The sequence below is a fragment of the Oryctolagus cuniculus genome, chromosome 9, assembly GCF_051225735.1.
Source record: "Oryctolagus cuniculus isolate XC-2025 breed Fujian yellow rabbit chromosome 9, ASM5122573v1, whole genome shotgun sequence".
NCBI classification, from domain to species: domain Eukaryota; kingdom Metazoa; phylum Chordata; class Mammalia; order Lagomorpha; family Leporidae; genus Oryctolagus; species Oryctolagus cuniculus.
In genome coordinates, this window is record NC_142875.1 from 533,994 (window position 1) to 552,247 (window position 18,254).

At 56.4% G+C, this 18,254-nt stretch overlaps 1 protein-coding gene across 21 annotated transcripts in view; it reads right to left on the reverse strand.

The window, feature by feature from the left end:
- SLC9D1 (solute carrier family 9 member D1) overlaps positions 1-18,254 on the reverse strand; it is a 55,036-nt gene that overhangs the window by 18,450 nt on the left and 18,332 nt on the right. For 17 of the 21 annotated variants that reach the window (XM_089303349.1, XM_070048543.2, XM_070048541.2 and 14 more), the window contains exons 9-10: positions 9,649-9,766; positions 3,540-3,735 (exon numbers count right to left, since the gene is read on the reverse strand). In XM_089303349.1, coding sequence (XP_089159475.1) covers positions 3,540-3,735; positions 9,649-9,766 — 314 coding nt within the window. Of the gene's footprint in view, positions 1-3,539; positions 3,736-7,262; positions 9,386-9,648; positions 9,767-18,254 lie in introns of those variants that run through there. The other 4 variants (XR_011378690.2, XM_089303348.1, XM_089303347.1 and 1 more) reach the window with 2 other exon arrangements.

Genomic DNA, 18,254 nt, shown 5'->3' on the forward strand with positions numbered 1-18,254 from the left:
AAGCCAGTGCACCACGCCGGCAGAGTGAACAGCCACGCAGTCCCGATCTAACAATGTGTATACGCCGCGGCCCAGCAATCCCAACTCCGGACAGCACCTCGTGAGAAACCCGGGTGAGCACGCCAAGCAGCTCTGTCCGCACTGACAGGCAGAGGAAGGTGACCCTTGGATGTCCGTGTGTGGTACGCTCGGCACATGGCGGTGCGCAAGGGAAGTCTGACGCAGGCCTGACAGGGCGCCCGGCACGCAGAGTGCAGGCACCTGGCGTGACACAGCAGACACCAGGCCCGGGCGGGCCACACGGAAGCCGTCTGGTAGACACGGTTGCTGGAGCTTATTCCCAAAGAGAACAGATAAAACCCGTAAAATGCAGAGAAGTCAATCTTGACACAAGGAAGCCCATTACAGAGCTCTGAGAAGACATGAATCGTAGCCCTCTCCAAAGGTCACAAAACCTGAGCAGCAGTCCAGCGCCCAGAGGGCACGGTTTCTGCTCGTTTTCTTTCTCAAAACGCACCTGATTACTTCAAGACACTTACACACTCACACACAGTTGTAAGAAATGAGAGTGCTCTGCCCCCTCGCTGGGCTCCCAGTGAGGATTCGGCCCTCGCAGGGCAGCCCCGCCCTCCTGAGCTCATCTCACAGATGCCACAGGACCCAGTGACCCCCCCGGGCCCCACCCTCCCGAGCTCATCTCAGGGCACCACAGGACCCAGTGACTCCCCCCCATGGGCCCCGCCCTCCCGAGCTCATCCCACAGATGCCACAGGACCCAGTGACCCCCCCCATGGGCCCCGCCCTCCTGAGCTCATCCCACAGATGCCAAAGGACCCAGTGACCCCCCCTGGGGCCCCGCCCTCCCGAGCTCATGCCACAGATGCCACAGGACCCAGTGACCCCCCATGGGCCCCGCCCTCCCGAGTTCATCCCACAGATGCCACAGGACCCAGTGACCCCCCCTGGGCCCCCACCCTCCCGAGCTCATCTCAGGGGCACCACAGGACCCAGTGACCTCCCCATGGGCCCCCACCCTCCCGAGCTCATCTCAGGGACACCACAGGACCCAGTGACCCCCCATGGGCCCCGCCCTCCCGAGCTCATCTCACAGATGCCACAGGACCCAGTGACCCCCCCCATGGGCCCCGCCCTCCCGAGCTCATCCCACAGATGCCACAGGACCCAGTGACCCCCCCCTGGGCCCCCACCCTCCCGAGTTCATCTCAGGGGCACCACAGGACCCAGTGACCCCCCCTGGGGCCCCGCCCTCCCGAGCTCATCTCACAGATGCCACAGGACCCAGTGACCCCCCATGGGCCCCGCCCTCCCGAGTTCATCCCACAGATGCCACAGGACCCAGTGACCCCCCCTGGGCCCCCACCCTCCCGAGCTCATCTCAGGGGCACCACAGGACCCAGTGACCTCCCCATGGGCCCCCACCCTCCCGAGCTCATCTCAGGGACACCACAGGACCCAGTGACCCCCCATGGGCCCCGCCCTCCCGAGCTCATCTCAGGGGCACCACAGGACCCAGTGACCCCATGGGGCCCCCCACCCTCCTGAGCTCATCTCACAGATGCCACAGGACCCAGTGACCCCCCCCATGGGCCCCACCCTCCCGAGCTCATCTCAGGGGCACCACAGGACCCAGTGACTCCCCATGGGCCCCGCCCTCCCGAGCTCATCTCAGGGGCACCACGGGACCCAGTGACCCCCCCATGGGCCCCCACCCTCCCGAGCTCATCTCAGGGGCACCACGGGACCCAGTGACACCCCATGGGCCCCGCCCTCCTAAGCTCATCTCAGGGGCACCACAGGACCCAGTGACCCCCCCCCATGGGCCCCGCCCTCCCGAGCTCATCTCAGGGGCACCACAGGACCCAGTGACCCCCCCCTGGGGCCCCGCCCTCCCGAGCTCATCTCAGGGGCACCACAGGATCCAGTGACCCCCCATGGGCCCCCACCCTCCCAAGCTCATCTCAGGGGCACCACAGGACCCAGTGACCCCCCCTGGGCCCCGCCCTCCCGAGCTCATCTCACAGATGCCACAGGACCCAGTGACCCCCCCTGGGCCCCCACCCTCCCGAGTTCATCTCAGGGGCACCACAGGACCCAGTGACCCCCCCTGGGGCCCCGCCCTCCCGAGCTCATCTCACAGATGCCACAGGACCCAGTGACCCCCCCATGGGCCCCCACCCTCCTGAGTTCATCTCACAGATGCCACAGGACCCAGTGACCCCCCCATGGGCCCCCACCCTCCCGAGTTCATCTCAGGGGCACCACAGGACCCAGTGACCCCCATGGGGCCCCACCCTCCTGAGCTCATCTCAGGGGCACCACAGGACCCAGTGACCCCCCATGGGCCCCGCCCTCCTGAGCTCATCCCACAGATGCCACAGGACCCAGTGCCCCCCCCGGGCCCCCACCCTCCCGAGCTCATCTCAGGGGCACCACAGGACCCAGTGACCCCCCATGGGGCCCCACCCTCCCGAGCTCATCTCAGGGGCACCACAGGACCCAGTGACCCCCCATGGGCCCCGCCCTCCCGAGCTCATCTCACAGATGCCACAGGACCCAGTGACCCCCCCCTGGGCCCCCACCCTCCCGAGTTCATCTCAGGGGCACCACAGGACCCAGTGACCCCCCCTGGGGCCCCGCCCTCCCGAGCTCATCTCACAGATGCCACAGGACCCAGTGACCCCCCCATGGGCCCCCACCCTCCCGAGTTCATCTCAGGGGCACCACAGGACCCAGTGACCCCCCTGGGCCCCCACCCTCCCGAGCTCATCTCAGGGGCACCACAGGACCCAGTGACCCCCCATGGGCCCCGCCCTCCTGAGCTCATCTCACAGATGCCACAGGACCCAGTGACCCCCCCTGGGCCCCCACCCTCCCGAGCTCATCTCAGGGGCACCACAGGACCCAGTGACCCCCCATGGGGCCCCACCCTCCCGAGCTCATCTCAGGGGCACCACAGGACCCAGTGACCCCCATGGGCCCCGCCCTCCCGAGCTCATCTCAGGGGCACCACAGGACCCAGTGGCCCCCCATGGGCCCCGCCCTCCTGAGCTCATCTCAGGGGCACCACGGGACCCAGTGACCCCCCACAGGCAACCTCCCCGTGCTCTGGGTGAGCGCTCACTGCAGGTCCGTGACGGTGCTGACAGTTTGTGTGCGGCCATGGCCGCTGTCCCCACTCCTCAGGGAAGCCTCCAGAGCGGGTCTTTTCTGTGACAGTGTGCAGTGGAGGCTTCCTATTAACGGCTTGTCAGCACAGACAGCACTCACGTCCCGTCAGCTGCAAGTGGAGGTGTGACAGAGGAACACGGGTTGATACTCCGGCTTTTCACAGCCATAGATGTGTGCTGAGTTCCGCACTCGACATTTGCACAAAGCGCTTGAGTGTAGGAGCGGAAACAGCTAACCAGGTCTGGCTCCAAAGATTCAACAGCCATCAAGGAGGAAACTAAAGAGCTGACCTAAGCGTCCCGGGAAACGGGCTACCAATCAGACGACAGAAGTAACAGAGCCTGGCTTACCGTCAGCATCAGGAAGACGAACGCAGATATTCCCAAGACGAGGATTTCTTTGTTCCCTTTGCCCTCTGCGTGCAGCTTGCGGTAGTAGGGGCCCACGAGGTAGGTCTTCAGGACAAGACAGAGAAGCAGGACGGCGGCCAGTGAGAAGAGGGTCTGCCCGGCGAGCAGCAGGACACGCAGCAGCTCCAGGAGCGCGCTAGGGGCGAGAGAGACCGTCAGCCACCTCTGCTGCAGACACGCCTCTCTGAAGCCCGGCTGCTCCCTCTTATTCTGGAGCACGGCACACGAATTACCCGATTCATACACAGCTTCTAACTACTGCAGTCAAGCCTGTGACCCCTACAGACCTCAGGCGTTCGGCCAAGTCCCCTGCGGGAGTGGACGGCCCCCGCTGAGAGCTTCTGGGTGCACCGCCCCTCACGCGGGGGCAGCCCCCCACCCCGGGCCCTGCGGGGCAGCAGCCGAGCGGACACCAGCACAGTGCGCATGTGCCCGGGTGCTCGCCCCGCCCCAAGCCGGGCCTGGGGAGAGGCACTTCCACCACGCGCTGTCTGTGAGGGACTACGGACACCCACGCTCAGCTCCCCACCGCTCCGCTGCGTTCTGGCTTCCAATCCTCCTCCTCGACGGAGGAGACCTGTGACCTCAGAGGATCCGTCTCCGATTCCCACAAGTGGTGTCGGGACTACAGCAGAGCAGGGTGCAAAGCTAAGACAGAGGACAAGGAAGTCACCCACGGGCACACCACAGCCGCCGGCGAGCAAGCCTCAGAGGCCGCAGACACCGGGAGAGCCGTGTCTTCAGAACGTGGAGGGCCAGGCCACCACACCCCTCACAGCTGTCCCCATCCTCTAGCCTCGTGCCAGTCTGCCCTGGCTGGGCTGGCTGCCCCCAGGCACAGTGGATGAAGCCAGACGTCTCTGCCCAGGCACACACTGTGGACCCCACCACACAGGTCCCGCCAGGACCTGCTAAATGTCCCTACCTCCACCCTCCTGCCGGACGGGCCAGCCATGCCCCTCAGACTACAGCTGCACCATCTGCCACCTGCGCAGACGCCTGCCCAGGCCCGGTGGTCGCAGCCATTCACGAGCCCAACGGACCACTTCGACCCACTGCAGAGCACTCGTGAGAGGAGACGCTTTCCATCCTGGACCCCACATTCTCCCTCCCAACACAGCGGGGGCCTCGTGCCCCTTCCCAGGGACCCCCAGCCCCCGGGGCAGCAGGTACACCATCTTTACTTCCCACCCAATGACTCTGGAAACAAGCGTCTCTCTATCGGCACAAGCCTTATTTGCTTGAAGGCTCAGCCGGTGTCCCCCGGCGTGCACCATGGCTCACTGGGCCGCACAGCAAGGCGGGCGCCTCATGGAAGCAGGCATCCCGGTAAGTAAAAGACCTGACCGCATAGCTTTTCCCAATCCTTTATCTAGCTTTCTGCAGTCTGTTTTTATTTATTTATTTGAATTGCTGTGAGACAGAGGCAGAGAGATCTTCCAGCCACTGGTTCACTCCTCAAACGGCTGCAACAGCCAGGGCTGGGCCAGGCTGAAGCCAGGGGCCTGGAGCTCCACCCAGGTCTCCTATGTGGGTGGCAGGGACACACCTGGACACACCGGCCGCAGTGGCCATCTGGGGGTGAACCAACGGAAAAAGGAAGACCTTTCTCTCTGTCTCTCTCACTGTCCACTCTGCCTGTCAAAATAAATAAATAAATAAATAAATAAATAAATAAATAAAAGAAGAGACCTGGAGACCCGGCAACGGTGCGTGCCCTGCCTCTGCCCTCTGGGTGCCCCTCAGATGCCCCCAGGGACTCGGAGACACGAGCACCCCTGGGGTCACTGTTCGTGGGCTGCGAACCTCCAAACTCGGGCGAAGAGCTCCTCCCTTTCAGCGGTTTCTCTCAGTACTTCAGCTGTGCGCAGGGAAGCCGGAGGAGCGCATCCGTGCTGAGTCTGTTTCTGCTGTTTTTACTGTGAGGTTTCCCTGGTTATCAAAACTGGAAGGCAACCTTCCCTGCCACAGAAAATGTCACACAGCAGACTGCGCTGCACGCCTTCGCTCAGAGAACCACAGCGGCGCCCAGCTGGAAACCAGTGCCAGCACACAACTGGGAATCTCCCCGTGCCTGGAAACGAAGCCTGCCTCCCAGCACCACCAGGGTCAAGCAGGAGGAAAGGGGGTTTTAAATATCCGCTGAGCTGCCTGCAAGTAAAAATACAACATCTCAGTGTTTGCAAGATTCGGCAGAAACAGTGCCGAGAGGGAAACTGGTAGCACTAAACCCCAACTGTACAAAACAAGAAAGTTTTCAAATCTATTATCAAAATTCACACAAGTATCTAGAAAAAAGCAAAAAAACCCAAAGCAAGCAGATGGAAAGAAATAAAGAACAAAAAGGTGGAAACTAAAAGCAGAAAAATGGCAGAGAAAATCAATGAGGCGGGGCCAGTGTTGGCAGCAGGTAAAGCCACCGCCTGCAGTGCCGGCATCCCATACGGGCACCGGTTTGAGAACCTGCTGCTCCACTTCCACTCCAGCTCTCTGCTGTGGCCTGGGAAAGCAGTAGACGATGGCCCACGTCCCTGAGCCCCTGCACCCTCATGGGAGACCCAGAGGAAGCTCCTGGCTTCGGATCAGTGTAGCTCCAGCCGTTGCAGCTAACTGCAAAGTGAACCAGCAGATGGAAGACCTCTTTCTTTCTCTCTGCCTCTCCTTCTCTCTCTGTGTAACTCTGACTTTCAAATAAATCTTTAAAAAAGAAAAAGAAAAAGGAAATCAATGAGGCAGAGTCAGTTATCTAAAACCATCAATAGATTGGCCAGACTCCTGGTATGACTGACAGAGAAGAGAAGAGAAGAGAGAGGACTCGGGCCACAGTGTCAGGGACAAAGCAGGGAAGCTCGGGGCAGGCCCCGCAGGCAACAGGACGATGAAGGAGCACACGAGCAGCTCTGATCAGAAACGCGCAGCCACACCCTGAACACCTCGGAACCATTTAGCAGGCTGGATGTGAAATGTAGGAAAACTCCCCCAAAGGAAATCTTAAAACCCACAGGACTTCACAGGAGAATTCTGCCTCATATTTAAGGAAGAATCAACGTCAACTTCATAGAGTATTTTCCAGAAAGAGAAGAATGAACCGTTCCCAATCACTGACAAGCCCAGCGGGACTCAACACCCACCCCGTCAGTGTGCGAAACCCAGAAACCCTCAACAGACGGGCACACTAGAGGCAGAAATGCATGCCTGAATCTGGGGACGCAAGGCTGGGAGACCCGGCGTCGACGTGGCCCCCAGTCGGGCAGCACATGGACAGGCGCAGCCCCTCAGTCCCACACAGACCTGCACACGAGCACGGTACACCACACCGAGCGGCGGGAGGCTGGGCACCGTCCCCGGACACTAAGGCCGAGGCAGGCTGCCCTCTCACTTGACCTCACCGGCAGCATGCTGGACAGCCCAGGCAGTGCCACAAGGCCAGGAGACAGCCACGGCGCGTGGACCAGACAGGAAGCACGCAGGGGACTCGGATGGGCTCGCCCAAGTCTCCCCAGCCGCAAGAGCGACCTCACCGTCGGATCCGGGCTGCATGCGGTGTAGCAAGGCAACCTCCAGAGGTGCTTACACACAACACCTACACGCGTGTGCTGAGCAGGCCTGCTCCACACAGACCAGGTTCCTGGTCCTGCCCCCACACACTCTACAAGCTCCACACTTCCCCTTGTGCCCATTTCTGGCTGACATTCTCCGAGTGTGCTTCCAAGAACCCATATCGTGGACAGAAATCTGATCTCCAACCAGGCGGCACAGCCAGCAACTTGCTGGTTAAATGGCGCTCCCTCTGGCTTCCCCTCCACACGAGCCTGTCCACTGTACTCAAGGTTTGGGATTGTAGTGGGAAGATGGAAGGACGGACTGGAAACACGGGAGCAATGACAAAGAAAAGGCTCACATACAAACCGCACACATGCACACAGATACACACCACACACATGTGCACATACACATATCACACACGACACACACCACACACATGCACACATATGCACATACCACATGCAGGATACACACCACACACACAAATATACATACCACATGCATGGCACACACCACACACATATACACACCACACACATGACACATACAACACATATACACATGTCACATGCAGGACACACAGCACACACACATACACATACACATACCACATGCAGGATACACACCACACACATGCAAACATACATACCACACACGTGACACACACCACACACGCACACAGATACACACCACACACAGGATAAACACACGTGCACATGTACATATCACACAAGACACATGCACACATATACACACCACACCACATGCAGGACACACATCATACACACATACACATACCACATGCAGGACACACATATACACATACCACATGCAGGATATACACCACACACGCATGCAAATATACATACCACATGCATGACACACATCACACACACATGCACACATATACACACCACACACAGGCCACATACCACACATACACATGTCACATGCAGGACACACAGCACACACATGTACACATATACATACCACACGCAGGACACACATCACACACATGCACATGCATATACCACATGCAGGACACACACATAATCATACCACATGCAGGATACACACCACACATTCATGCACACACATATATACCACATGCATGACACACATCACACACATATACACACCACACACAGGACACATGCCACACATATACACATGCCACATGTAGGGCACACATCACACACATATACACATACCACAAGTAGGACACACATCACACACATATACACACCACATGCAGGACACATACAACACACATACACATACCACATGCCACACATGTACACATACACATATCACACACATGCATGCATATACATAACAAACACAGGACACACACTATACACATGCAAAAACATACACACCACATGCAGGACACACGCCACACATGTGAACATATACCACATGCATGACACACACATATACACATACCACATGCAAGATGCACACCATGCTCACATATATATACCACATGCAGGACACACACCACACATATACACACCATATGCAGGACACATACCACACACTCATATACACACCACACAGGACACACACCACACACATGCACACATATACATATACTACACTCAGGATACACACATGCACATATATACACATACCATATGCAAAATACACACCACACATACATGCACACATATACATACCACATGCAGGACATGCATCACACATATACACATACCACATGCAGGACACACATCACACACACATACCACACTCAGAATACACACATGCACACATATACACATACCCTATGCAAAATACACACCACACATACATGCACACATATACATACAACATGCAGGACATACATCACACATATACACACCAAACACAGGACACACACCACACATACACATATCACATGCAGAACACACACCACACACAGGACACACACCACACACATGCACACATATACACACACCATATGCAGACACACACTATGCACACATGCACATATATACACACCATGTGCAGGACACACACCACACACATATGCACATATACACACAGGACACATATCACATGTGGGACACACACCACACACATGCACACATATAGACACACCACACACAGGACACACACCACACACACAAGCACACAGGACACACACCACACACACATGCACACCTTACAGGTCTTGTTCCAAGCATGCCTGTGTCTTAACTCACCTTGTGGGCAAGTACTATTAGCCTGCGCCCATCCCACTGGACAGAAGACAAGGGGAGAACACACCTTCAGGTGACAGGCTCACGTGGAGAGGTGGCCAGGGACAACGCTGGACAGAAGACGAGGGGAGAACGTGTGGCCAGGGACAGCACCAGACAGATGACAAGGGGAGAACGTGTGGTCAGGGCAGAGCCAGCACCTTGCCCAGTCGGTGCTGCCTGTCAGGACACCTCGGAGGAGAAAGGCAGCAGACACACGCCCACAACTGAACGAGGAACACAGCTGTGTGCAGCACACGCACCTGGAGGACGTACTTGCTCCCGCCTGCAGCATCGTGGGCATCACGGCCACGAGCAGCCCGAGCTGCACGTCCTGCGCCACCAGCATCCCCAGCAGCACGGTGCTGTAGTCGAGGTCCCCTGCAGGAAAGCCACACAGTCAGCCACGTGTGCAGCCCTCAAACGACCTGGGCGTCTCAAACAAGAACAGACCCTCGATCTCTCTGCAGGGAGGGCACTGTGGCTCAGCGGGTTAAGCCCCTTGTGAGACAGCACACCCTGTTACCAGCTCTCTATAAATGCACCTGGGAGGTAGAGGTGATGGCTCAAGTACTTGAGTTCCGAGTTCCTGCTCCCGACCCAGCTGCTGGAGCCATTTAGGGGAGGGAACCAGCAGACAGAAGCTCTCTCCCTCTCAAGTAAAATAAATATTCAAAAGAAAATCTCTTTAAGGGCAAACACTGAAGCATTTTAAAGACTAAAACATCTTTAAAACTTATAGGAGCTGGCACTATGGCACAGAAGGTTAAGCCTCTGCCTGTGATGCCAGAATCCCAAATCAGTGTTGGTTTGACACCTGTCTGTTCCATTTCCAATCCGGCTTCCTGCTAATGTGCCTGGGAAAGCAATGGAAGATGGTCCAAGTGCTTGGGCCCCTGCCACCCACACGGGAAACCCGGATGGGAGTTCCAGGCTCCTGGCTTCATTCATTCAGCCTGGCTGTTGTGGCCATTTGGAGATGAACAAGCAGATGGAAGATCTCTGTTTCTCTGTCACCCTTTCAAATAAATAAACTAAATATTTTTTAAAAATTGTGGCCGGCGCCGCGGCTCACTAGGCTAATCCTCCGCCTAGCGGCGCCGGCACACCGGGTTCTAGTCCCGGTCGGGGCGCCGGATTCTGTCCCGGTTGCCCCTCTTCCAGGCCAGCCCTCTGCTGTGGCCAGGGAGTGCAGTGGAGGATGGCCCAGGTGCTTGGGCCCTGCACCCCATGGGAGACCAGGAAAAGCACCTGGCTCCTGGCTCCTGCCATCGGATCAGCGCGGTGCGCCGGCCGCAGCGCGCCGGCCGCGGCGGCCATTGGAGGGTGAACCAACGGCAAAGGAAGACCTTTCTCTCTGTCTCTCTCTCTCACTGTCCACTCTGCCTGTCAAAAAAAAAAAAAAATTGTTTATTTGAGAAACAGAGAAGAGAGAGATTTCCCATACACTGGCTCACTCCACCAATCCTCTAAACAGCCAGAGCTGGGCGAGGCTGAAGTCAGGAAACATGAACTCCATCCAAGTGTCCCACGCGGAGTCAGGGACCCAAACACTTGAGCCAGCGTCTGCAGGAAGCAGGTGTCAGAGCTGGGACTTGCACTAAGGCACTGCAACATGGGGAGCGGGAACCCCAGCAGAACCTTCACTGCGAGGCCAACCCCTGCCCCAAACACTAACGTCCTCCTGTGAACAACATCGCCAGCAGGCGGGCACTTTGTGCAGCAGCTTCAGCCACGCTTGGGAGACCCGCAGCCCACGGCAGAGCCCCTGGTTTAGACCCCAACGCTCGGCTTCTGACCCAGCTGCCTGCTAATGCGCATCCCAGGAAGCAGCAGGCAGGGGCTCAAGCACTTGGGTTCTCGCTTCCCATGGGGAGACTTGCATGGAGTTCTGGGCTCCTGGCTTCACCTGGCCCAGCTCTGGCTTAGTGGGCATTTGGGGAGTGGACCTATGGATCAAAATCTCTTTCTTCTTCCTTTTAGTTAAAACAAAAATAAATTAAAAGTTTTTTTTTAAAAAAAGAGGGAACGGCACAGCTACCCTAAGAGGAGGAAAGGACAGGGACACGTCTTCATGGACATGGCCCTGGTGTAGGGCCCTTCAGAAGTAATATCATCTGCATCCCAACACAAGGCACTCACATCTCCAAGGAGAGCTGCTGGAATCAGATTTTTAGGCTTACATAAAAGGAAGGGAGAGCCCAAACCAAGGCCAGGGCAGAGCCCTCTGCCCCAGCAGAAGTCTTACTCTGGTCACGAGCCTCCTTGCAGGGGCCGCTTCACTTACTGCACACAACCACATTCCTGGTGACCAGCGTATCCTGGCCTGGGACTTCAGAGTGCTCTGAGCACATGGCCACGGCTGCGCCTCCGCCCAACCAGCACAGAATTCTGGGATATCTCCAAAGTCAGCAGGTTTTCCCCGTCCCGGCTCGATGGAATCTCGGTCACTGCCTCTCGAGCCCTCTAGCTGCAGCCCGTCCTGCGCCTCCTCTTCCCAGAAACGAAGACCTCCCGCCACCCCACACTTCACACACAGGCCCGAGGAGGCTCGGCCAGCCCTGTGACTGCCTTCGCTCCTAACACAGGGAACAGGCGGAAACAAGTGGCCAACCGCCAGGACCACAGGGAACACGAGTGAGCACGGCCGTAAAGCAACACGAAGACAGCAGTTACTTGCCGGGAAACGGCAGACGCCAAAGACCCACCGCGTCTCCCACGTCTGTCTGTCCGCACTTCACACTGAGCCCAACTCTTCCTTGATGTTTCCCGGTCCGTTCATTACACGTCCTGGATTTTTTTTGTAAGAAATTTACTTGTCTTAAAAAAATCCAAATGCTGGTCTTGCCCAGAAAAATTTACCCGTAAGTTTATTTCCAACTGCTATAAAGCTGAGCTGCTGAAACTCGCTTGCTGACATTCTGACTTGCATTAATGCTTTACGTTCCCGCATTTACGTTAAAAATCCACACACGAACGAAAATGGAAAAACTGCCAATACTGTTTTCTGTCCTGTTTTTCCTCCGGCAATCATATACTTAGGTACCTTTTGACCCCTTGGGGAAAAAACATCTACCATTCAGAACTACCGACAACAGGGAGCCCACAAAAAAACCACTTTGAGAATGCCGTTTCCCGTCACAGTGGATTTTCAAGCATGCTCTGCACGTATGTGGCATGCTGGCTACATGTCTGTTGGCATAACTGTCACTTGTCTGGCACGGATACACACAGGCTAGTGTCTTCAAGAGGCCAGACAGGGGCCGGCGCCGCAGATCACTAGGCTAATCCTCTGCCTGCGGCACCGGCACCCCAGGTTCTAGTTCCGGTTGGGGCGCCGGATGCTGTCCCGCTTGCTCCTCTTCCAGTCCAGCTCTCTGCTGTGGCCCGGGAGTGCAGTGGAGGATGGCCCAGGTACTTGGGCCCTGCACCCCATGGGGGACCAGGAGAAGCACCTGGCTCCTGGCTTCGGATCGGCGCTGCACACAGCCGCAACGCGCCGGCCATAGCGGCCACTTGGGGGGTGAACCAACGGAAAAAGGAAGACCTTTCTCTCTGTCTCTCTCTCATTATCTAACTCTGGCCAGACAGGCCTCACTGGCCCCCTGCAAAGCACCAACTGACCTGCACTGAGGAAGCACAGATCTGTTTGGAAGTCCAGAGCAATTTCTCGTGCCAGACGATGGAAGGGGAGTTTGTGAATCAGGAGCTCAGTGCACTTGTGACAAAGTCTAATTTCACGGAGCGCCCCAGCACCAGGCCTGTAATGAGGCTTCTTCACCCCTCCAGTAGAGGGCGCACTCTTGCGAGTGGCTTCTGTAGCCTGTTGCCTACTGGTGCTTGTCCGGCAGTCTTTGCACAAGCCACGGCAGGAAGACCTCCTCGCTCATCCCCCGTCCTCGGCTGGAGCTCTGTGAGTGAGAGGCAGCGCTGGCGCTAGACAGCGATGGCTCCTGCATACGTCAGATGTACAGAAAACAGAGCATACCAGTGCCCACAGGCTCTCACTCACTCAAGCTTTTTAGAAAGAAATCAAGTCCCACAGGTGTGCTACCTTGGAGCCCTGTGACACTGGGCTGCCGGAGCCACTTCCCTACTCCCCACCAGCTATTGCCTTTTTTTTTTTAGGATTTAGTTTATTTACTTGAAAGGCAGAGTCTCTGTCTCTGTCTCTGTCTCTCTCTCTCTCACACACACACACACACATACACACACACAGATTTCCCATCTGCTAGTTCAATACCCAAATGGCTGCCAGCGTCGGGGCTGGTCCAGGCTGAAGTCGGGAGCCAGGAACCCCACCCAGGTCTCCCACATGGGTGCAGGGGCCCAAGCACTTGGGCCGTCACCTGCTGCTTTCCCAGGTGACTTAGCAGGGAGCTGGATGGGAAGCGGAGCAGCCGGTGCTCTGACAGGATCCAGCATCCAAGACGGTAGCTTCATCTGCTGTGCCATGATGCCCTGGTTTTTTGTTTTTATTTATTTATTTACTCAAAAGGCTGAAAGAGAGAGACAGAGAGCCCTTATACGCTGGTTCACTCCCCAAATACCCACAACACCCAGGACTAGGTTGGAGCCAGGAGCCAGGAACACAGCTGGGTGGCAGGGGGACCCAAGTACTTGAGCCTCCCAAGGTGCACATTAGCAGGAAGCTGAGGCAAGGAGCCAGTCAGGACTCAAACCCAGATACTTCGATGTGGGACGCGGGTGTCTTAACCCTCAGGCTAAGTGCCTGCCCCATCACCATATTTCTTGTGTTTTGTCCCTCGAATGAATTCTGCTTTAAGGTAGTAACGTCTGTGTATCTAGAAACAGCAGAGTTTACTATTTTCATTTCAAACCTGTAAGCTGACTTTGGTACAACCTGCTCCTTGTGTTCTGCTGCCCTTTGAACACCATCCATGTGGGGCCAGCGTCGTGGTGTAGCAGGTAAAGCCCCTGCCTGCGACACCAGCGAACCATATGGGTGCTGGTTTGTGTCCTGGCTGCTCCACTTCTAATTTAGCTCCCTGTTAACGTACCTGGGAAAGCAGCAGAGAATGGCCCAAGCCCTTGGGTTCCTGCACCCATGAGGGAGTCATGGAAGAAGCTGCAGCTCCTGGTTTAGGCCATTTGGGGAGAGGACCAGTTGACGGAAGATATCTCTCCCTCTGTCTCCGCCCGCCCCCAACTCTGCCTTTGAAATAAATAAATAAATATTTAAAAAGGAAAAGAGAGAGAACCATCTGTGTGACACACAAAGCTCTGACTCTCTCAGTCACAGCAGACCCTGCCTGATGGACACTCAGGTTTCCACTCTCCGCTCTCACAAACAGGCTGTCAGGAACATTCTGGTTGCTCATTTTCCCACCAGAGTTCCTTCCTTCCTCACCACTGCGGCCCCTTACCCTACCCTGCACACATGGCTCCCACCTGTCCTCATCCCTGGGGGAACCAACCAGGCCACAGCACAGGACTCAGAGTTCCCGTGCAGCCCTGGGCTGTGCAGGCCAGGTCCCACCCAGGAGGCCTCCACGTGTCCGTGCTGGGCTGTGTCTCATCCCTGCCCACGGATGAGACACACTTTCGAAGCCAATGCCCACCACAGTCCAGCTGCTGGCTGGCTTCCAGCTGCCAAGACTTGAATGGAGCAGACATGTAGGGTGGGCGTACATACTGAGCGCCTTCGAGGGGCTCCCTGTATCTGACGAACTGGTTTCAGAAGCAGAAAAACAGCACAAAATAAACCAGAACTCCCCAGGGGGTGTCTCAGCTGTGTGGGCAGCTCTGGGCTGCGTGGGCTGGCATTAGGTCCGGGTTGTGCAGGAACTCCTGACAGCATTTTCTAATACATGCAGCAGAAGAATGCAAGGAACACCCAGCCCGGTTTCAACCATCAGCTCGCAGCTGCCTGTGCCCACCGACGCTCCACCCCACGGTCCCCGAAAAGCACAGCTCCGAGCACCTCTCAGAAGCGAGGCCGGCAGCCAGAGGGATGGAATCCCCTCAGTTCACAGCCGCAGATCCCTCATGGAGAAAGCAAAAGACTGCAGCGACAAAACCCAAGACAACCCCGCCATTTACCGCAGATCAGGAGCAGGGTGGACCCCACGGGCAACGGGCCTGGATGCTAGACTCAGAGCACAGCCGATAGAGACCCAAGACGCCCCAGCGGCTACAGCACCTCCCCAGCTCCATCCGTGTTTTCTGAAGAAACAGGGAAATCCAAAACCACCCTGAAGAGAACAAAGCTGGACCCACAATTCGTGATCAAAACTTAGGACAAAACTGCAGTCTTCAAAATGGCGTGGTTTGGAATCCTCGGACCACGCTTCCACGTTTTAGTGGCTATCTTGTTTCAAAAACAATTATTACAAGCACCACACTTGAGACCGACCCTTGCAGAGCCGTCTCCAGGCTTCTAGCGAAAGCTCGGCAGGTTTTCAGAGTTGGTACCCGAGGTCATGACACACGCTACTTCTGCATCTGCGTTCCTCCCAGGAGCTCCGGTTCTGCAGTACCCAGCGCCAGCGTCGTGGCCCAGCAGGTTAAGCTTTGGCCTGTGATGCCAGCATCCCATGTCAGAGTCCTGGTTCAAGTCCTGGCTGCTCCACTTCTGATCCAGCTCCATGCTAATGCTCCTGGGAAAGCAGCAGAAGATAGCAAAAGTCTTGGGCCCCTGCAACCTGCGTGGTAAACTCAGATGGAGTTCCTGGCTCCTGCCTTCAGCTGGCCCAGCTCTGACCACAGTGGCCATTTGGGGGATGAACCAGCAGATGGAAGATCTCTGTCACTCTGCCTTTCAAATAAATAAGTCTTAAAAAAAGAAGAAAAAAAAAAAGAGCAAGCTCTGCAGCACCCCAGCGCACGAACATGCTGCTGTGAGCCAGTCACTGGGGTGAGTGAACACTGCGACCACGCGCCAACCCTGCCACTGACGACGTGGCTGCCACGGATGTGTGCTGATCTCAGGAATCCTCTGGTCTTCTGTCTAGAAATGCAACTTTCGGTTGGCAAAATGGTTCTCTTCTGAGAATGCTAAGGAGTCCTGGAGACCCTACGCTCTTCCTGGTGTGAAGACGTCGGTCTGAAAATCCGTGCCCCTCCCCACGGTCACTGGTGCCTCGCAGCTGCTGACTCTCACGAGGGCAGCGTCTTCACCATCAGTCGTCCTGTTTCCTTCCTTCCTGAGCTATGGCTGTGCTTGGATGTATGGGAACTCCGGCACATTCTGAACAGTCACCCGTTTTTCTGTCCGTAGTGAACGCCTTCCCTAGCCTGTGACTTATAAAATACCTTTAAACAAAGGCATCAAGTTAGTGTGTCCACTGTTATTATTTTCTCTTCTGGGTTCTCTCTTCTCCAGTCGCCCACATTTCCTTTCAATAGTTCTGAAGTTTTGCTATTCTCGTTTCCATGTCTGATCAACGGAGAAGCAGATTTTTGCAGTTTTGGTCGGGGCTGCTTTTGCTTTTTTCCATGTGGATGAGTGGTTCTCACTCATCAATGATGCCACTTTCCCCCACTCAGTTTTGAAAAGCAAACATTTTTCGCATGTGCTGCTTGCACAAGGTTAGATTCAGAACAGGAGTAAGTGCATGCAAGGTTAACAAAGGAACATCAGAGGCAGTACTCACACGCTGTGGCGCAAGGCCCTATTTACCTAGAAGCGTGAGAGCGGACAGAAGGGCTGCAGACACTCGTGATGCCCAGGGGGAAGCAGCAGTAACTCAGACTCCGAGAGGAGGAGTTGGCCATGGTTATGTCCCTTCCTTGAACTAACAGAAACTAAACCATAAAAAGATGGGAGGATGGGAGGATTCTAAATTTCTTTACCTGGGGGCACCCTGCTGTGCTGCCCCCCCCCCCCCCTTAAAGCCACAGCCTAGGCGGGCAGCACTCTGGAACTAGCATGGACTGGGCTGGACAAGTGGCAGGGGCAGGTGTTAGTAACGATTTCTGCCCTCTGGCCGCAGCCTCCCTGGTCTCCTTCCTCCCAGTACCCATCACCCAGCAACTCCTAAGATTCTATCATGGGGTCTTTGGCTTCCATTCCCTGCCCAAAATCGATGTTCACATGGATCTGTTTCCTTGCTTTACCCACATTTCACTCTAAACTGCACCGTGGGGAAGGGGCAGCCAGCGCGGAGCCCTCTCAGAGCAAACCCCATCATCTGGCACTGGAAAGCACTGTGTGACAATATCAATGCAGTGTCAAGTGCAGCAGCTCAAGTGACCTCCCGGGTCGGGGGAGAGCAATCAAGCTTTAGCAACTGCTGCCAGGATCCCAGGCAGGATAGTTAATGTGGAGAAGGGGTGGGGGCAGTGGGCAAGGGGAGATGGGGACAGCTATCCTGTGACCACACCAGGAAGGAGACAAGCGTGTGAAATAAGTTTTCTCACGCTCCGCATTTCCTTTGTCCTCTCATGTTCCCACCTGTCTCCAGGGGTGGCTGGGCTCCTGGGATGGGGTTTCCCTGAGAGGCCGTCTGGGTGTTAAAAGGGGAGATGTCATAGGCTGGACTCCGGCGGTTCTGAGTTGACCACAGCACACTGGAGGACGCCACGCCGAGACAGATCTAAGCTGGGTGGCTCAGTCGGCATGCTTCCATGATCCTTTCCTAAGTTCAACCTTCCAGCCTCAGAAGGGGTCCCTTCCGGCCCGAAATGACCACACCCTTGTGCTATTCTCACATGGAGCCTGTGGCCCCCAGCTGGTGGCCCCTCCTGCAACCACCCGTAGTCCCACCTGCTGGCCGACAAGGGGCACAGGGGCACAGAGAGATCTCCTGTGGGGCTGGGGTGGGACATACGCTGCCGTGTCAGCTCCTGTACACGGCAAGGAGCAAGAAGAAGCCCAAGTAGGTGAGAAGGGTGCCCAGAGGACTGG